This window comes from Melanerpes formicivorus, unplaced genomic scaffold (assembly GCF_026170545.1).
Source record: "Melanerpes formicivorus ecotype bairdi unplaced genomic scaffold, bMelFor1.0.p_v2 SCAF_1, whole genome shotgun sequence".
Taxonomy (NCBI): domain Eukaryota; kingdom Metazoa; phylum Chordata; class Aves; order Piciformes; family Picidae; genus Melanerpes; species Melanerpes formicivorus.
The window spans coordinates 16,557,248-16,576,378 of NW_027142353.1; the positions used below are offsets into that span (position 1 = coordinate 16,557,248).

A 19,131-nucleotide genomic window follows, 5' to 3' on the forward strand; every position below is an offset into this window, starting at 1 on the left:
AGCATTTTCTAAAGCTCCACCCAATTGCTTTTGTGAGCACTCTAATTCAAAGTGGGGTCTTTGTTTATGCACTTCTGATACTGATCTCTTCATTCTGTTCCTTATTTAAGGATTTGTCTATGCAAACAGATACAGTTACTGGTGGGATTCATTTGACTCTTGCATTTTACTGATTCAGTGAAGATGTTCTGTAGGGATTAATTAAACTTTGCAGCAACTTCCACTTTGTATATTAGTGTAATAGCAAAAAAAACAAGGGAAACCTGATACTTCTGTTAAATCTTTGTGAGCCTTTTTTTGCTATGGCAATTTATGTACCCTTTGAAAATAGTCTTTCTGACAGTAAAAATACCATGCTGCACAGCAAAAAAAAAAAAAAGTAGAAGGCTTAATGCAGCTCCACCTCACTGACAGAAGCCTTGCTTTTTGTCTGTAGCACTTACACTGTAGAACATTTGGGAAAGAAGATGTAGAGCAGAATCTTGTTGTGACCATGATACAGGGTCTAGATTGCTGGTACATGATATTCCCTGAAGGATTATTCCATGTAACAGGAGAATCCCCTTTACAGTAACACAATAATCTATTTATCTGTGCTGAGGTCCTCAATTTTCCATTCTGCCATCATTACTACCAACATACCTCTTAACTTGTTTGGCATCAGATTTAAGATACACAGTAATTTGTGGCAGAAATAGAATTTATGATTTATTTCTTTAAAAATACATTTGTAGTTAGCTGTTCCATCTCATGCCTTGTATTTTTCTCTTGCTTTCCTAGGGTTTGAATGCTGTGTTTGATGCACTAGTGATTAACAAGATAAATGTTTTGGAGCTTACTCAAAAGCTACTGCATAAGGACAAGTCATTGGAGGTGAGTCTGCAAGACATTTTGTTCACTCTGGCCATTCAGAAGACAAAGAGCTTTTGACAGTTCTGTTGTTGTTGAGAATTCAAAAAAAGAAGGAGGTGTTTTTAGTCGGCCTTAGGAAGGTAATGTGCTGTGACAATTTTGCAGCAACATGAGCAGTATGAGCACTGGAACACGTTGCCCTGGGAAGTTGTGACTGCTCCATCATTAGAAGTGTTCGAGGACAGGTTGGACAGAGCTTTGAGCAACATGATCTGGTGAAAAATGTCCTTGTCCATGGCAGGGCTTGGACTAGACGATATTTAAAGGTGCCTTCAAACTCAAACCACTCTATAATTCTACAAAATGTGTCAAACGCTTTTTGGAGGGCAACTCTTACGCATAAAGAGCTCAAAGTGTTATGCTTCCATTTTTGTGACTTTTAAACAGTTCTGTCTGGTTGAAGAAAACAAATCTGCTTTTTTTTCTTTGAGTAGAAGTAATTCATTTTCGCTCCGGTCAGCTACACAAATCTGGTTTGTTTTGTTGAAAGGCAGAGCTAAATTCTTTTACTTGCAGATTTTTTTTCTTCTCAACTGAGGCAGGTTTCAGTTTCATGCCAGCTTTCAGTTAACTCTAAATCAAAGACAACGACAATAACACTTCTTCCACTTTTAAAATTCTGCCTACTAAGAGATTTTGTGGCAGTTTGTGAAATCTGACCTTTAAGAATCTGCAGGTAATTTAAAAGTAAATGAAACCTGGGATAAGAGGTTTTGTGTAGTTAATCTGTCATAAGGCAGTTATAAGTTGTTACCATATGGTTTTCCTTCATCACACAATTCTCTTCCAAAAACAATGTTTAGGAATGGTTTTCCTATAATCTCCATTATAGTGACTTAGGTTACTGAGATATGTATGTTCTAAGTAACCATTTGAGCACAAAGGCTAACTTACATAAAATCACATTACAGACTTCTTTATACTTAAACACTAATCTAAATACTTTGACTTTGTTATCAGCTACAAATATTTTATTCTTTTAAGTCTTCAGAAATAAGTAATACTGATCTCCTAAATAACTATGGTGGTGCTTGCTAATCAAAGTATTGCAATTATAGGTAATAATAATCAGTGTGCCAGCTCCCATGGAGGACAGAACTGATCATGATAACTAGGAAGTATACTTTTAAAGGTAATAGAAGGATATCAAATTAAGAGAGAAAGGTGGAAATAAAGGAAGGCTAATATTGGAGATCACATGCCCGTGATCCAGTCAACTCTTCCAAGTGAAAATCTGTAGTTTACTGACGCTTTCATCTTCAGATGTGTAGATTGTAAAGTGAAGCGGCCTAAGTGATCTCTTCAGAGAAATTCTGATCTTGTTCTGTGTCTCTAATGACTTGTTGAGATTGCATGGAGTAATTTCTACTATAAGGTTTCAGACAGGTATGAGGCAGCACTGCAATATCAGGAGTCAGAGAGAAACTGCATCCTTTTTTTTTTATCCCATTTCCTAGCTAAGTGTTGAAAGATTGGATTTACACCTCAAATCTGTGAGAGACATAGTTACAGTAACTGATGATTCTCTATCTCTAGATACAGAATATACAGTGTCTTTTAATTCATGAAGCAGACGTGTACTTGGAGAAAATGTGTTATATTTCAGGGAAAATAAAGTTCCAAATCTATCAAATTTAGTTTCCATTACATCACTTCTGTCTTTTATGTGAATTGCATTGTTTAGACCCTAAAGTGTATATTATAAAATATGATGTAAATCAACTGAGTTAATATAGATAATAAACATCTTTTTTTCATACCTCTTGGGGATTTTTACCCTGACTGGAGTAATTTGGGTACCTGTCATTAGCTTTTTTATCACATTAATAATTGTGAAACTTTTAATTCAGCTTCTAATTTCTCCCAGTTTCCTGTGATTTTCTTATTGTAGTGTATACCTCTAAAGAGATCTAAGTGGACAAAAACTTTCTGTGATAAGCTGTCAACTGGATATAGCTATTTAAAATAAAGTTCAAAAAATAGCCATCTTCCATTTTTTTAAAGAAAATACAGACCCACTTAGTATGCTGTATACTCAAATTCCCTGTCAGAAATTGCTGTGTATATATTACATCAGCTATAGAACTCTGTATGAGATTAAAAGAATAATGTTTGCAAAAAATATTTTGCAGTTAGTGAGTATAGCAAAATTTGACAGCTCTCTAGCAACTGCAAAAATCATAATGTCAACTCTAATAGCAGAAATGCACAGAAATAGCTTCTTTCTAAGATAGTGGTGAAAAGGATGTGAATGTAGTAGGGAAGAGAAAATAATGATTTTTATATGACTATTTTTGTTTGGTTGATTTTTCTTCTTTTTTTTTTTTTTTTTCTCCTGTAGAATGCTGGGCTATTAAGAAAGGGGCTACTTTTCAGGATAACTCTTCTGATGTCTGGAGGGGCCAGTATACTTTATATACGCTGGAGGATTATGGGCACGGGGCCACCAGCTTTCACTGAAGTAGACAACCCGGCTTCATTCGCAGACAGTCTGTTTGTGAGAGTAAGTTACAAAGTTGTTTTTTCTGGCCAGCTCAGAACATTTGTTGTTGTCCTCAAACTGAACTTTCTTTCCTGTGCTTCAAAGAAACAACAAAATAGGCAGTCTTTACATTTCAAGATGTGCGATGAGTCGTCTTCACTTGTGCTGTTGTGATGAGTTTCTGCAATGTTTTTAAACGGTGTACGTTGTATATTCTTTGCATTCAATTTATCATGCGCTGCACACATTGAAGTGCATTGCCATTCACTCACTCTTTCCCACTTATGCAAAGATTTTGCTTGTGCTGGATTTCATCCCTTTTCCACATACTGTGCTTGACTTTTTATCTGGTTTTTTTCACAACTGAAGAAACCAGCATAAAGTTCTGGTCTGGGGCATTTGGAGTATGTGTTGGCTTTGTATCTCTGATTGCATTAAGGCTCTTTCTGGAGATGGAGAATGAAGGGCAAAGACCACGAGTGCTGTCTTTTGACATTTTCTCCTCTTGTAGGAGATTGTTTTTACATGTGAATATTGGTTGGACAACACAGAATTGCATTTCCTTGCTCTGAATAAGAGTTACGGTTTTTTAAAAAACCCTCACAACTGTAAAATGAATGGCTATGTAACTGGTTGCAGTCTTAGTGGTACTTAAGGCTTCTTTATTTTATACGACGTATTTTGTGATAAGGGAAATTATAGCAGAGAAGAACTGAAGTTGACCCCCACCCCCTGAAGTTTAGTATCAAATAAATGTTTGTTTTCTTTTTGACTGACAGGCTATAAACTATAATTACTACTATTCATTGAATGCATGGTTGCTGTTGTGTCCCTGGTGGCTGTGTTTTGATTGGTCAATGGGCTGCATACCCCTCATTAAATCCGTCAGTGACTGCAGGATAATTGCACTAGCAGCACTTTGGTTCTGCCTAATTGGTCTGATATGCCAAGCTCTGTGCTCAGAAGACAGCCATAAGAGAAGGTAAGAGACAGTGATGAATTTTAAATGCCTGGCCAACTTGAGTACAGTATTGTTTTGTTAAAATTATCAGTAGTGCATTTAACATTTCAGTGGAACCAGTGTCTAGCAAATGCAGCTCAAATAAATATTTATAGCTTGTCATTACATTCTTGTCCCAATTTGGGCCCATCACTGTACATTGACTAGTGGGAAACAGAGTTGGAGGAGAAGGTATGGATGGCTGCTTTATTTTTCTCCTGAACTGGCATTTTGAGATTCTTAACACTGTAGGTGGTAAAAAGTAATATGTGCTCAAAGCAGAGTAGGAAATTATGTCTGTTGTTGCCTCTAGTTCTTAAAAGTCATCGTCTCCTAATAATGAAAGAGAGATGTGCCTTGGAAGAAGAAATGCTGGCCATGGCCATACAAGTAAAAAGTAAAATGCTGACCCGTAGTACCCACTGAAGAAACAATCTGTACTTTTCCAAAAGAACTAAAAAACCATTGCAAACTTCTGTCTCACAAAGGGTTTGTGTTTAACTGTCCAGGTTCCGTTTGCATGGGGTTTATGTATAATTCATTTCTCAGCTCTTTAAAATTTTACAACAGCTCAATCACAGTGAGGTTTTTCTATTGTTGAGAAGACTGAAGATCTTCTTTTTTTGTGGTATTTTGTAATTTCATCTCTTCCCTCTTGTCCCTTCAAATTTAATATCCCACCTGCCTTTCTTTTCTGCTGTTCCCATATTCATTTACACAGATAAAATTATTTTGGAAAGGAGTGGAATTCTTGCTACATGGTGGTCATACATTCCTGTAAAAACACGCTCACTAAGTCTATATTGCTGAACAGTATTGTAGTAAAAAGTAAAGACAAAGTATGATGAAGGCTTTAGCCCCTTGGGGATAAGAAAAGAGTAAGAGGAGACATCTACACTACAATATCATGGCTTTAATTATTTTTTTGTAATATATCATAGAATCAGTCGGGGTTGGAAGGGACCACAAGGATCATCTAGTTCCAACCCCCCTGCCATGGGCAGGGATACCTCACACTAGATCAGGCTGGCCAGAGCCTCATCCAGCCTGGTCTTAAACATCTCCAGGGATGGATGAGTGAATAGATCAGATCTTGTGGCTTTCATAACAAACACCTGGCACAGGGCTAGGATTCTTACTCCATTATGTCATCTCTGTAACAGTAAGGTACCTAGTTGTCTTAAGATCTGTATAAAGTTACCTGCTGAGGATTACTCATCTCCAAATAAATACCGAAACCAAGGAAGACAAAATGTTCTCTGGAAGTTCCTCTCTCTCTCCTGACTATAGAAAGAGTGCAGATTGCTAACTTTCAAGTGGTTAGTTGCAAAGGATTCCACTGGTGTTAGGAAAAGAGATGCCCTCTCAGTAGGATGTGTGCCTCACTTTTTCAACAGTGATGTGTATTTTTCCCTTGTTACTGTCTTACTACTTCCAGAAATAGACAGGTAGCTTTTACCATTCCTTTTCCTGCTTGTGTACTTTAAATAGGAATTATGTAATCCATGTGTAATGGGGTTACTTTCTGGCCTGGAAGAATGAGCATTGTTATTTTAGAAATTATAGCTAGAATTTTTAAAATGCCTCATGGAATGAAGTATCAAAACCTCACCAAAACTTAATCTGATTTTGTTAGTAGCTTGCAAAGACTGTTTCTGAATGTCCTGCTTCACACAGACATCCCCTGCAATCTTTAATTAAAGTTTATAAATAAAGTGGAAAAGGTACTTTTGTTAAGATGTGTGGTTAATTTGAGAATCTGTTTCTTGTTTGCAGAATTCTTACACTGGGACTTGGATTTCTTATTATCCCCTTTCTTCCTGCAAGTAATCTGTTCTTCCGAGTAGGATTTGTTATTGCAGAGAGGGTCATCTACCTCCCAAGTATTGGATATTGTATTCTGTTTACATACGGATTTAGTATCCTGAGTAAGCAAGCCAAGAAAAAGGTACCATCAAAACAATCAGTGAAGTTGATAATTGTTTCAATTGAATGGATTGTTCCTTAACTTGTCTCTCTCTTTCCTTAAGAAAATTCTTGCTGTGGCAGTACTTGGAATCCTGTTGATAAATATTATGCGCTGTGCACTCCGTAGCAGTCAGTGGAGGTCAGAAGAACAGCTTTTTAGGAGTGCACTGTCTGTGTGCCCTCTGAATGCAAAAGTAAGTCACTTGTGAACTTATAATCTTCGTGGTGGTGGTGGTTTTTGGGTTTAAGTGTTCTGAAATTTGGCACAAAGGAGGTGTAACGCATAGTTAATGTATTGTGGTACACTGTTACTGACAATCTTACTTAGTGCAGGAATATGCCATTGACATGCCAGACACCTAAATTACAGTGGTAGCACGGTCAGAATACCAGAGTACAAATTATAACGTCTTAATTCAGAACTTGGTTGTGGCAGTGAGGAGTGGAGGGAGATGGAAGAATACACTACAGGAAAGGTATCCAGTCAAATTGGAGGCACTGCTAATGCAATCTACTAAAACAGTTGCATATAATTCCAAGTTATTGCAAGAAAATATTAAAAAGAAAGTAAGTAGGAAGTTGTAGAAGTGTATTTGCCTGGATAATGCCTATTCTATCTTTTTAGAATCCTTCTTGTGTACCTCCCAGCAGTACATACAGCAAACACAGATAAGGGACAAAGCAGAGTATCCTCAGTGTAATTGTGGGATATGAAGGTGCAATCTTTGCTCCTATTTCTGCTCTTGTACATTGGCTGAAGGGGCTTGTCTTGAGACATGGGCACTGAGGAAAACTACAGTATTCGCAGCAAGGCTAAGTGAGGGAACAAGTGAAAGGGTGGGACAGCCTGGAAATGTTTCACTGAGATAACACCAGTACTTGGCATAGTAGACCGAACCTAGCTTGCCAATAGAGGTGATCTCCACAGCAGTCCTTTTGACAGCTGAGCTTGGCCCACAGCAAACTCCTGACCAAGCTCTCAGCCCATGGCTTGGACAGCAGCACTCTGTGCTGGGTTAGGAACTGGCTGGAGGGCCGTGCCCAGAGAGTGGTGGTGAATGGTGCCACATCCAGCTGGCAGCCAGTCACTAGTGGTGTCCCCCAGGGATCAGTGCTGGGCCCCATCCTGTTCAATATCTTCATTGATGATCTGGATGAGAGGATTGAGTCAGTCATCAGTAAATTCACAGATGACACCAAGTTGGGAGCAGATGTTGATCTGTTAGAGAGTAGAAGGGCTCTCCAGAGGGACCTCGACTGACTGGACAGATGGGCAGAGTCCAACGGGATGGCATTCAACAAGTCCAAGTGCCAGGTGCTGCACTTTGGCCACAATAACCCCATGCAGAGGTACAGGCTGGGGTCAGAGTGGCTGGAGAGCAGAAAGGGACCTGGGGGTACTGATTGACAGCTGGCTGAACATGAGCCTACGGAGTGCCCAGGTGGCCAAGAAGGCCAATGGCATCCTGGCCTGCATCAAGAATAGTGTGGCCAGCAGGAAGAGGGAAGGCATTGTGCCCCTGTACTCAGCACTGGTTAGGCCACACCTTGAGTACTGTGTCCAGTTCTGGGCCCCTCAATTTAAGAAGGACATCGAGACACTTGAACATGTCCAGAAAAGGGCAATGAGGCTGGTGAGAGGCCTTGGACACAAGCCCTACAAGGAGACTATGAGGGAGCTGGGATTGTTTAGCCTGGAGAAGAGGAGGCTCAGGAGAGACCTTATTGCTGTCTACAACTACCTGAAGGGACGTTGTAGCCAGGTGGGGGTTGGTCTCTTCTCCCAGGCAACCAGCACCAGAACAAGTGGACACAGTCTCAAGCTATGCCAGAGGTGAGGAGAAAGTTCTTCACAGAGAGAGTTGTTAGCCATCGGAATGGGCTGCCCAGGGACGTGGTGGAGTCACCATCCCTGGAGGTGTTCAAGAGGGGATTGGACGTGGCACTTGGTGCCATCGTTTAGTAGTCATGAGGCCTTGGGTGACAAGTTGGACTTCATGATCCTTGAGGTCTCTTCCAACCTTATTGATTCTGTGATTCTATTCTATGATCTGTTAGAGCATACCACAGAGCCCTGATGTTGTGTGAATTCTAGCAGAGACTCTTTGAAGACCCTAAGAGTGTGCAACTTGTCAATAAAAATACACTATTTTAAAAGATTAAATTTCTGTAAATCAGAGCAGTATCCAGATAATGCAGATGAAGACAGACAATTTCAAAAAGAACCCCTAGATGTTCAACTTTGCAAAGAGAATGATGATCTTAGCATCTACTGGAATACAAATATGCAGCATAAAAACCATGTATGGCCAGCATTTACAACATGGTGGTGTCTTTCAATAATCCTCAATTTTAATACATTTTAAAAGAGCAATTGTATTTTATTGTGTGGCAGTAGTAGGCAACCATCTTCTTTTTAATGATGACCTTGGTTAATCTTGTTTTCTGGATGGCAAGCACATACTATAAATGGAGTAAATGCAATCTGTTTCTTTGTGTGTAACTGCATCCATCTGCCACGGTAAGAGTGCTTTAGACAGATCCACACTCTTTGCCTGAGCTCCAAGCTCTTTGGATTTGAGCCATGTCTGGCTGGGAAGCTGTGTAGCTGTGTTCACACAGTGCTGTGCTTGAGCCGATAAGCTGTGTGCAAGCTACTGAACTAATGCAGCTGGTTCAAAGCCAATGAGCGCACAGGGAAAATGGGCTTGTGTTTGTCAACACTGAGCCATGTAGACATGCCTGAGCTGTAGTGCTGCTAGTGACAGCTTGCACAAATAGAAAGAATGGATGTGAACAAGGAGAGTTTTGTAGGCTCACTTTCCAGTTTTGCTGAAAGAGTAACTTTGAAATCACACTATTAGGGAACTTTTCTGGGCAACAGCATTAGAGAGTATGTGAGAGCCAATCTTCTTTTCCTTATGGACTGAGCTATATTTATTCAATTTTGACAAAGATAAACATAAACATTTGAATTAGATTCTGTTCTGATGTTACATTGTTGTCTTGAAATTGCAGACTTCTTTTAAAAATTACTCCACAGGACTTTATTTCAGTGTCTCAATTATTTCAGTGGGAGGCTGATGCAAACCAAAAGATGGAATGCAGCTAATAGCTTTTTCTTCTTGGAACATCTTTAATATAGGTTATGTGGTCATAACCTATGAATCTCCAGATGTCTTCCAACTCACAACAAAAGCTGTAGATCCTTGTTCACGTTTTGCAGTGCAACTCTTTCCAATTCAAAGGTGTCTGTATGTGAGCAGTGTAGACTTACCTCGATTCTATGTAACAAATAGTTAAAGCAGCACCTTCTCTAATGTCAAGGCTCATCTTTAAACATCTCTTTAGATAGAGGTGTGGAAAGTGCATTAAATCAAATTGCCTGATAGAGTAGTGAATCTGTCCCCTTGAGTATTGGATACATGTGGCTTAAAATGACAAATTTAGAATCAGCTTCCCCAGGTGTTCTAAAAGTGATTTTAAAATTTACTGGAAATAATTAGCTACCATAAAAGAGTTACAAAGATTTTTACTTTAGGAAAAAAGTTCTCAATACAGATTTTAGTAAACGTTTTTAATATTTTAAATGCTATTTGTTTTATCTAGTACAGATTTTTAGATTTTACCTTTTTTTTTTAAATAATTTTTTTTTTTTTTTTAAGAGGAAGAAACACATGACAGATCATGGTTAAATGTGTCCAGAAGTATGTCACACGGTTTGAACTTGTATGGTCCTGCACTTAATTTGGTTTCAAAGGTTGTGTAGTGGTTTGAGCCTTAACTGAGAGTTAAAAGCTCAAATGGGGAAAAGGCTGAGAATCTCTTCCCCACTCCCCCCCTCCTCCCTCCAAACAGGGAGAGGGAAAAAAAAGGGTAAGGAGCAAATCCACTAAACAGCAATCTGGAGTCAGCTTGGAAGTAGAGAGGCAAATAATTTTTCTTCAAATTATATATATGACAATAACGGGGAAAAAAAGGTTCACAAGGGCAAGGAACAAGAATGGATGGGAGGGGGACAGAAAAGAATAATACAAAACCAGTCTTTCTCTGAGGAGGTGCAGAGGCAGCAGGGAAAAGGATCAGGTCTGGCCACGTAGCTGAGGAGCAGGAGGGCAGCTGCAGTAGGTCTCATCCAGCAGAGGCAGGAGCCAAAAAGGAGATCCAATCCAAGGAGCTATGATGTCCTGCTTTTTTATACCCTAGCTGGGCAGGGAGCGGGGAGTGTAACAGACTCAGCTTTCCCAGGGGAAACGCCCTGCAGGGAGGGTAAAGTACCCGCAAGCCCTCCACCCTGCTTTGTCCTTTTGTTTTTCAGAAAAAGGCGTTAACCCACCACAGGTTGTTAGCCTGAAATAGTGTGCATTTGTAGTAAGTTTAACGTATTTTTCTTAGCTGAACAAAAGATCCATGTGTATTGGTTCAATTTCCTCTTACCACCTTTTTTCATACTGTATATATTGACTTCATTCCTGGAGCTCAGTGGTGATATACACTAGTTTGAGTTAGAACCAGGTCTGTTGCTGCTAAAGTAAATTTTGTGAACCATTACAAAGAGTATTTTGTCCTGATTTGTTGATTTTATGTTACAAGTAGTTTGTAAATTTGGAACACTTCAGTGCTATTGGCTCAAAAGGCTCACTTGGTCCAATTTGGCATCCTTTCATTTAATGTCATTATATTGCAAGTTTATCCTCGAGTACTTTAAGTACAGGTTAGGATAAAAGCATAACTACTGTTTCACCATGTCAGACTGCTGTCTTAAACTTGTCTCCTTAGCTTTCAATATCTACATCTGAGAAAGTCAGCCAATCTTTTATAACTGGAGAAGAGCAGCAGTCCCTTTTATTACGTGGTTCATCATTATCTTCAACTAAATGACCAGAAGGTCTGCACCCTAGTTCTGTTTCTCTTCACTGATGATAAAAGAGCTCCCAACAACTAGAGCAGATGTAGATACACAAGGTTATGGGAGATTTTGCCATTGCCCTACTGCTGCTCACAATTTCTAGACGTTGTTGTATTGATTCTCACTTTCTGAGGTCATTACACATTTTTTCTTTTAAAGATTGTTCCCCAAAATACTCATCTTTCTGCCTTTATTTGCCATGTGATAGGTTACTGTTGGAAATGCCAAGTTACTTTCTCTCAGCATTAAGCAGAACCGTAGCAGTTTTTAAGAATGCAGAGATGGTCTTTATTTCTGGATGACTTCCTCTAATAACTATCTAAATAAAATTTGCAATTACACTGCTAATTACATGGGAAATAGATTTTAAATATATTATTTTAAATAGTTAACATTCTCTGTGTGATCTCTACATTCTCCTTTATGCTAGCTTTAAAGTTTATAAATTAATAAACATTTTTTTTAAAAAGCCATTTCACTAGCAACGTGTCCTGAATAATAAGCATGGAAGTTATAGTACTCCCAAAAGAATTTGTTACTAACTAAACCTTGACACACTAAGTGTAGTAAGTTTGTGTTTAATGCTTTATGCAACCTGTAATTATTATAGATACAAGTTCACAGTATCACAGTATAACTTAGGTTGGAAAGGACCTCGAGGATCATTGAGTCCAACCCATCAACACAGACCCCATGACTAGAAGTTTGTGAGATTACTTTCTAAGCTTTCATAGAAGGTCTTGCACAGCCTCTTTGGGACAGAACAAGACTTAGTGCTGTCTATGGATTTATGAAGCCAATCTAGAGAGCCTTTCCTTCAGATATTGAGACTTTTTTTTCTATGCTATATAAAAAAATAAAGAGGATTATCTTCTGCAGAATTTACCTTAAGCGCTGTGGGCTATGTTTGCAGGAGCTATCTGCAGTGGTTTGTGATATAAATGCATTGAATGGAAGCATCTGCATGTTTCTGTAAAAATTTTGCTCTCTGTGTCTTGCTTCCATCCTTCTCAGCACATGTTCATATTTGTTGAAAAGGTGATTATAAGCAGCTAAGAAAGAGAGTAAATTAGTGACAGTAGTGCTCCAGCTGAGAGGGTGTACCTCCTAGAAGATGATACTTTCTTTCAATGTATTCCTATTCCATTCTGAAAAGAAAAAAATGATCAATTTGTTGGGTTTACACAGAATTTTTTTTTCTGTCTTCCTCAGTCGAATGTGTGTGTACATTTAAATAAGAGTTTAAACAGTGTGTATGTTTAACATAGAAGAACACAGTGCTTTTGCTTTTTTATGATGGCTTCTTAAGCTGACTGAAGTATTGCAAACAGCAAATACGAGGCTAGACTATGGTGCCATGGTTAGGTAAACTTTAAAACAACAAATGCTTGTTTGAGATCATCTAGGTTCTACTCTAGTTTTTTTTTTACCTAATGTCCCTGATTTCAGAGAATACTGTGTTGTTGGTAAACATCCCTGAGAAATGCCCCTTTTAGAGGTATTACTGTAAAGATTGATAAAGGAGCATGTGGGCATAATGTAATATGTCACTTCTAGTTACTGTCTATGTAATCACTTGATAATGAAATGCTGTATATGCTCTTAAATGTTTAATCAGGAAAGGAAAATTCTCCATCCCAGGCTGGCATGCACAGTGTCTATCAAAGGTAGAAGAACCACATCTCTAGAGAAGAAATTTAAAATATCACACTGGTGTCTCATTTTTAAAGGCCAGATTCTTTCAAGCCAGTGGGATACAGGCAGTACTTTTATCCCCATGTCGTGCAGGTAGGGGTTGTAGAAGTCAAGCAGATTTACAACGTTGTGCTTAGTAGGGAGCAGATATTGTAAGCCTGGTTTGAGGGTGCAGAGCTAAAGACTGATCTTGGTCAGTGGTATGCAAGACATGGCTGCATGGCAAAAGTCACCACCTCTCAAATGACTGCATGTCCCTGGAAACCTTTTTAGCTGACTGTTCTAAAGAGCAAGATTTTACTGTGTATTCATTGAAGAGCTGGTGTTGTCATTGAATATTTATGGCAGACTGAGAAACTCTTACGATATGTTTTAGTTTTCTTCTTTGTCCTTCTCTGTCACCACTATACTAAGAGGAACTACAGATACAGTTTCACCCGAAAGCAAACTATGTATAACAAGAAACAATTAATTTTCAGGAATATTGTGTAGGAACATACAGAAGCTGTGTCTGAGGACAGAAGAAACATGCCATCAAATATGCTAATCGTTTGGGTTGTTTTTTTAATAGTTCTGCTATCAGTTTTAATGGACTATAGTATATCTTTTTAGATCAGCTCACAAAACATTCCTGGACACTTAATGTTTCAGTTGATGTTTTCACTTGAGAGAATTGATATCTCTCTACATGAGCAAAAATATTCTTGCTGCTGCTACTGCTCTTGAGATAGAAATGGATATAAAGTAGTTGCATGTTTTTAAAAAATGAGAAAAGTGGAATCAGAAACTGAAATGCTGACTGTTTTCTAACATAACACATCAGACATGAAAGACTGAGAGATTTGTATATACCCAGCTGTTCCTCTTATGGTCTGTCCCCAGTCTTGAATCAATTGTTTTTTTTTCAGTAATGTCTATGATGTTTCCAAAATGTTTGGTGTGGGTTTTTTTTTTTAATTAAAGCTTCTTAAATAAATTGAATCGTGTTCGATGTAATCTTGTTTGATGATATTAAAATGTGAAGTCAGGTATTTTAAGGACAAGCATACATTATTGAGTGAAGTCTTTCATTTTTATCTCAAAATATGTCAAAGTCTAATAATTTGCTCTGAAAAAAATAATTGAGTCTGCAAACTTCAGCATATATAGTCAGAGCAATCCAGCTTGATAAGAATGTTATGGTAGTGTGCTGAAAGATTTCTGGAAGATGATAGATAGATACAGAATAGAATAGAATTAACCAGGTTGGAAAAGACCTTCAAGATCATCAAGTCCAACCTATCACCCAACACCATCTTATCAATTAAACCATGGCACCAAGTGCCTCATCCTGTCTCCCCTTAAAACACCTCCAGTGACAGTGACTCAACCACCTCCCTGGGCAGCCCATTCCAATGTAGAAATCAGTCCTAAGAAATAGCCTTCATGGTGTATCATTTGACTTTGAGTCCTGTCATTTTCTTTTTTTTTTTTTTTTCCTGACACTGTAAACTGATTGTTATGAAATACTGTGTCTTGATAGAAATACCATTCTGTTGCTGCTTTGACATGGGCCTTGTTGTGTTATTATGAATGTTCAACAGAATTGCCTGAATTTTTCTTTGTGGAAGCTGTGCTAGAACTGCTTTTATGGGATGCTGAATTTGTGTATTATTTTATTTTACAGCCTTAGGAACTGGTTCTGTGTATGCTTACTAAGTTTTATAGCATCTTTGCTCTCTGTAAAACCAGTGAAATTACCTTTTCACTCACTGTAGAAAGCATGGATTATGTTCTTAATTGTATTTGTTGATTGCATGTTACGGCATAGAAACAATCGTATCAAGATGGAATTCACCAACTAAACACCGTAGCAATTAGGTTCAAACATAATTATGTATACTCAACCAATAGCTTCCAGATACTGTGCCAAATATAACTAGGAGTTTAACTCAGATGGTCACATGATAGAAAAATATTTTTTGAATGTAGGTGAATTAGAGTTATCTACATGCATTACAAACCTATCTTTTTGAACTTCAATATGAAATGACTCCAGCATAGTGCCTTTGAAAATATTTAAATTCTATTTTCAAAATATGGAAGGAATTACAATATGTGTTTGGTTTAGATTGTGTATATGCAATTTGATTTTATACAGCTAGGTAATTTAAATAATGGGTTCTGATACAGTTGCTGAAAAGTTGGTTTTCAGGAGTTGGTACTCAGCTCTTTTATTTCTAAATTTGTCTTCATTTTGACTAGGTCACGCAGTCTTCTGAGATTGGTCTTAAAGTAGGATTCGAGTTGTCTTCCAACTTACATTTATCCCAAAATATATTTATTCCTATCTAGTCTTTGCCATATTTTCAGATGATGCGTATTCTTCCCCACATCTGTATCTCAGAGCTCTAGATCCTACCTTCAGTCTCAACTTTTAAACTCAAGGCTAGGTCTCCCAATATGTTGCTGTAGGAAAGCAGAAGGTACCTATTGGATGGTTTCCGGACAAGAAAGAACAACAGGACCCTGACAACAGAAGAATGGCCTGATAATAAAGAAGAGCTGACTGCAGTAAACAACCTGAAGTGTGAGATAGAAGGATGCTTGTGTCCATGCTGGAGAAGCTCAACCTGATAGGAGATGAAGATAACAACGGACAGCTGCATATCCAAGGAGTAACCTCAATTAGCAGCAGGGGTGCAAAAATGTCAGGGAATTGCTTAGCCTGCTCAATTTTTCCTATATAAACTGCTTGTTCTGTACCAATAAACGGATTCCTGCTTCACCAATAAGGGAGTCTGTGCATGCTTTCCAACATAATGGCACCCATATCGGGTCTTCAGTGAGATCCCTCACCAATCCACCCTCAGATTGCACCCCTAGTGAGCCGAACAGGAGAAGTGAACAAACAACGTGTCTGTCCCCTACGCTTGCAGGACAGATATGGGGACTGCGGCCGGGAAAGAATATGGGCCAGGGAGCCACGAGATCACAGCAATTGCACCACGATGTGGAGGGGTACAGACTAAGCTCTCAAAAACTTACCCTTCTTTTGCTATGGATCAATCGCAATTGCCCCTGGGATCCTGAATCGGGGACATATGAATTAACAGAATGGAACAGGGATGGAGAGACCCTCTCAGAAGCACAAAAAGCCGGCAACGATTTTTCACCAGACATTTTAATAACGTGGCGTATGCTATAGCTAGTGCTGACCGCACTAATGAGTAAATCCAACAGCGCATCACGCTCTGGGACACTAAATACTCCCATTACCTGTGCGGTCCCTCAGGAGCAGGATGAGCTTGCTACAAACAACGCAACACAGGCACAAGCAAGCGGAGCAAAGAACAGATACTGATGACCTGCTAATGCAATCATGGTCACAAAAGCTCCTAGTTCAACAGTGAAAGAGGCCTCTTGATGTGCCCGTTAAGACCTCTAAGACATTGCCTGATGCAGATGTAAAGGATGCAGACAGCGGCTCTGAGTCAGACACAGAGCCAGATGATACTTTCAATCATGGCTATACTGATACAGAAAAGGAGCCAGAGTTATATCCACAAATACTTCCGCTTAAGGTAGCCGTGGCAGCTGCAGAAGGAGCACATCCTCAAACAGAGCAGAAAGTAAACGAACAGAAGAAACAAAGAAAACCAGATGCAAAGTTGAAACCACCAACTCAAGTAACTGATGAAAGACTAATTTCTCTCGGTTCTGACAGCTCCATTACTCAAGAATCACTCGAAAAATTAAAACAGCCATTTTTACAACCCACAGCACTGAGTTTAGCACTGAGTTTATCTTCCTTTCTTCCTTTAAATACCACTACTGAAGTTGTTAACTCTGTTTCCCTTTTCTTTTCCAGCAGGTTTTTACCCTCAGCCTCATTCAGTTTCTGTCCCCCAGCAGGGGGGGGCCTTTGTCTACCCCACCACCACCACCTTACGGAGGTGTTTGTGTACTTCCTGCTGCTGCTATGACTAACATGGGGGTGAGGGATAATGAGATGCTTTATCAAGGAGGGAGTATGCAGGATGATGTTAAAATGTCTAATGGGCTGTTGAATAATGAACATATTCTAAGTGTAGCTATATCATTGCAAATTTCAATTTCTGATGTTTTAAAGGATAAAGATGATAAAGGGTTTATAAATACAGAAATGTTGCAGATAAATGCAATGCCAGTAGTGGTGGAAAACAGACTGGGAGGTGGGACTGCTCCCTGTATCAGTCTCCGTCATATGATATCTTAAAAAAACTGAAACATTTGTCTCCTGGTGGGTCAGAAGAAAGGTGTTCCAAAAGAAGTGATAGATGGACTATCCACAAGGCAATTAGAAGTGATTGTGAGATGCTGGCCTGAGCCCAAGGAGAGGGCTGAGCCCACCGCTCCCCTCTTGGATTCCTGCTTCACCAACAAGGGAGTGTGCATGCTTTCCAACATGTTGCTATACACATTATTTTACTTCAGAAATGCTCTTTAATGCTTTTTTATACCAAGGCAATAATAGTGTGTGTGCCCTTTGGAGGGTTTTTTGTTTGTTTTTTTAAATATGCAGTTTAGATTTTCTGTTAATGTTGAGTTTGTTCTAGTTTATGCTACAACGAAAGCAAAGTTTAATGCTTACATTGCTCTAGTGTTTCTTCTGCTATGGTGGGTTTAATTTGAGTTAGACCTTCTCTTATCTGAAAAAAAAATAATAAATTAACAGCAGGAGGTCTCCATATAAAATGTCCTATGGAAAGTCTGGTGACCTCATTTATAAAATCAGGGAGTAACCTTTCCTAAGTAGTTGGAACAGTTAAGCTGGTTTATAAATTTATTCCTCAAATTTTGTCTTGCTGTCTTCATTTTATGTGTTGTCCAGCCTTAAGTATCTACCTACATAAAAAGAGAGCATTTGATGATGCAAGTACTGACTGTTTCTATTTGGAGTAAGAATTTTTAGCAACTTGGCTCCACAAAATACCTGACTGTATAGTATCTGCTAGAACGTTCATCTGTGTTTTTAGGTGCATTACAATGTTGGCAAAAACCTGGCTGACAAAGGAAATCAAAGTGCTGCAATCAAATACTACAGAGAAGCTGTAAGGTATTGGGAATTTTATTCCTTTAATAAACTAACCTGAAACTGCTTTCACTTATAACATGAAGAAAATGCTTAGGTATTCATTTTCATCATCTGCAGCATTGCAGAGCTAGCAATTTGCATTTTGCAATATATGTCCCATACACAATAATAATCTTTTACATTTTAAATTTTAGGTTGAATCCTAAATATGTACATGCCATGAACAACCTTGGAAATATTCTGAAAGAAAGAAACGAGCTGCAGGAAGCAGAGGAGTTGCTGTCCTTAGCTGTACAAATACAGTATGTTTAGAACAATGCTAAGCAGTGTTTTGCACCAACTGAGCAAAAATTATACAATAGAATCTTAAGACTGTATGCTCAATTGTTCTCTCTCATTCTCTTTTTTCCCCAATTTGCCCAGACCTGATTTTGCTGCTGCGTGGATGAATCTAGGAATAGTACAGAACAGTTTAAGAAGGTTTGAAGAGGCAGAGCAAAGCTATTGGACAGCAATTAAACACAGGAAAAAATACCCAGATTGTTACTACAATTTAGGGCGATTGGTAAGTGCTTCTGAATAAGTGATAGCCATGACAGAAATCTGTATGTGGGTGTGCACTGTGTATGTACAATTCCACTGTGCTGTTGGATGCTCACAGTTACTCCAGTTTGCTTGGCTTGTAGTCTGGGGTGATTTCATATATTCAGTACATTTTCCTTTTGCTTTCCCAGGGTACTTGCTCCTTAGTAGTCCTGCTTTTCATGTAAAGAGGTATAAACAAAACTATTAATCAAGTCCCAACATTTGACTGTTTTGCAGTCATTTAGTATACTGTTAGGTTATAGAACTATGCCCCGCAGAAAATCCTTGTAGATTCCTGGGAATACTTCTATTAAATATTTGCCAATTATCTTGTGTAGATTGCTACATTGTATGCTAGTTTTCTTCCCTATCTCATTGGTACATGCATATCTGAAAACAAGCCTGGGTCTCAAGGAAAAGCAGGGGAAAATTAGTGTATAACACTCTTATCTTTAATATTACCATAGCATTCTTTTTACATTTCTCATTTTTGTCTTTAAAAACAAGTTTTACTAGAATGAAAT

The 19,131-nt window shown here is 38.6% G+C and overlaps 1 protein-coding gene across 1 annotated transcript in view; it reads left to right on the forward strand.

Annotated features, from left to right (window-relative positions):
• Window positions 1-19,131, forward strand: part of TMTC4 (transmembrane O-mannosyltransferase targeting cadherins 4) — a 63,459-nt gene that overhangs the window by 34,185 nt on the left and 10,143 nt on the right. The window contains exons 7-14 of the mRNA XM_068163560.1: window positions 781-873; window positions 3,254-3,415; window positions 4,174-4,376; window positions 6,171-6,342; window positions 6,425-6,556; window positions 17,964-18,043; window positions 18,217-18,324; window positions 18,446-18,587. Coding sequence (XP_068019661.1) covers window positions 781-873; window positions 3,254-3,415; window positions 4,174-4,376; window positions 6,171-6,342; window positions 6,425-6,556; window positions 17,964-18,043; window positions 18,217-18,324; window positions 18,446-18,587 — 1,092 coding nt within the window. The remainder of the gene's footprint in view (window positions 1-780; window positions 874-3,253; window positions 3,416-4,173; window positions 4,377-6,170; window positions 6,343-6,424; window positions 6,557-17,963; window positions 18,044-18,216; window positions 18,325-18,445; window positions 18,588-19,131) is intronic.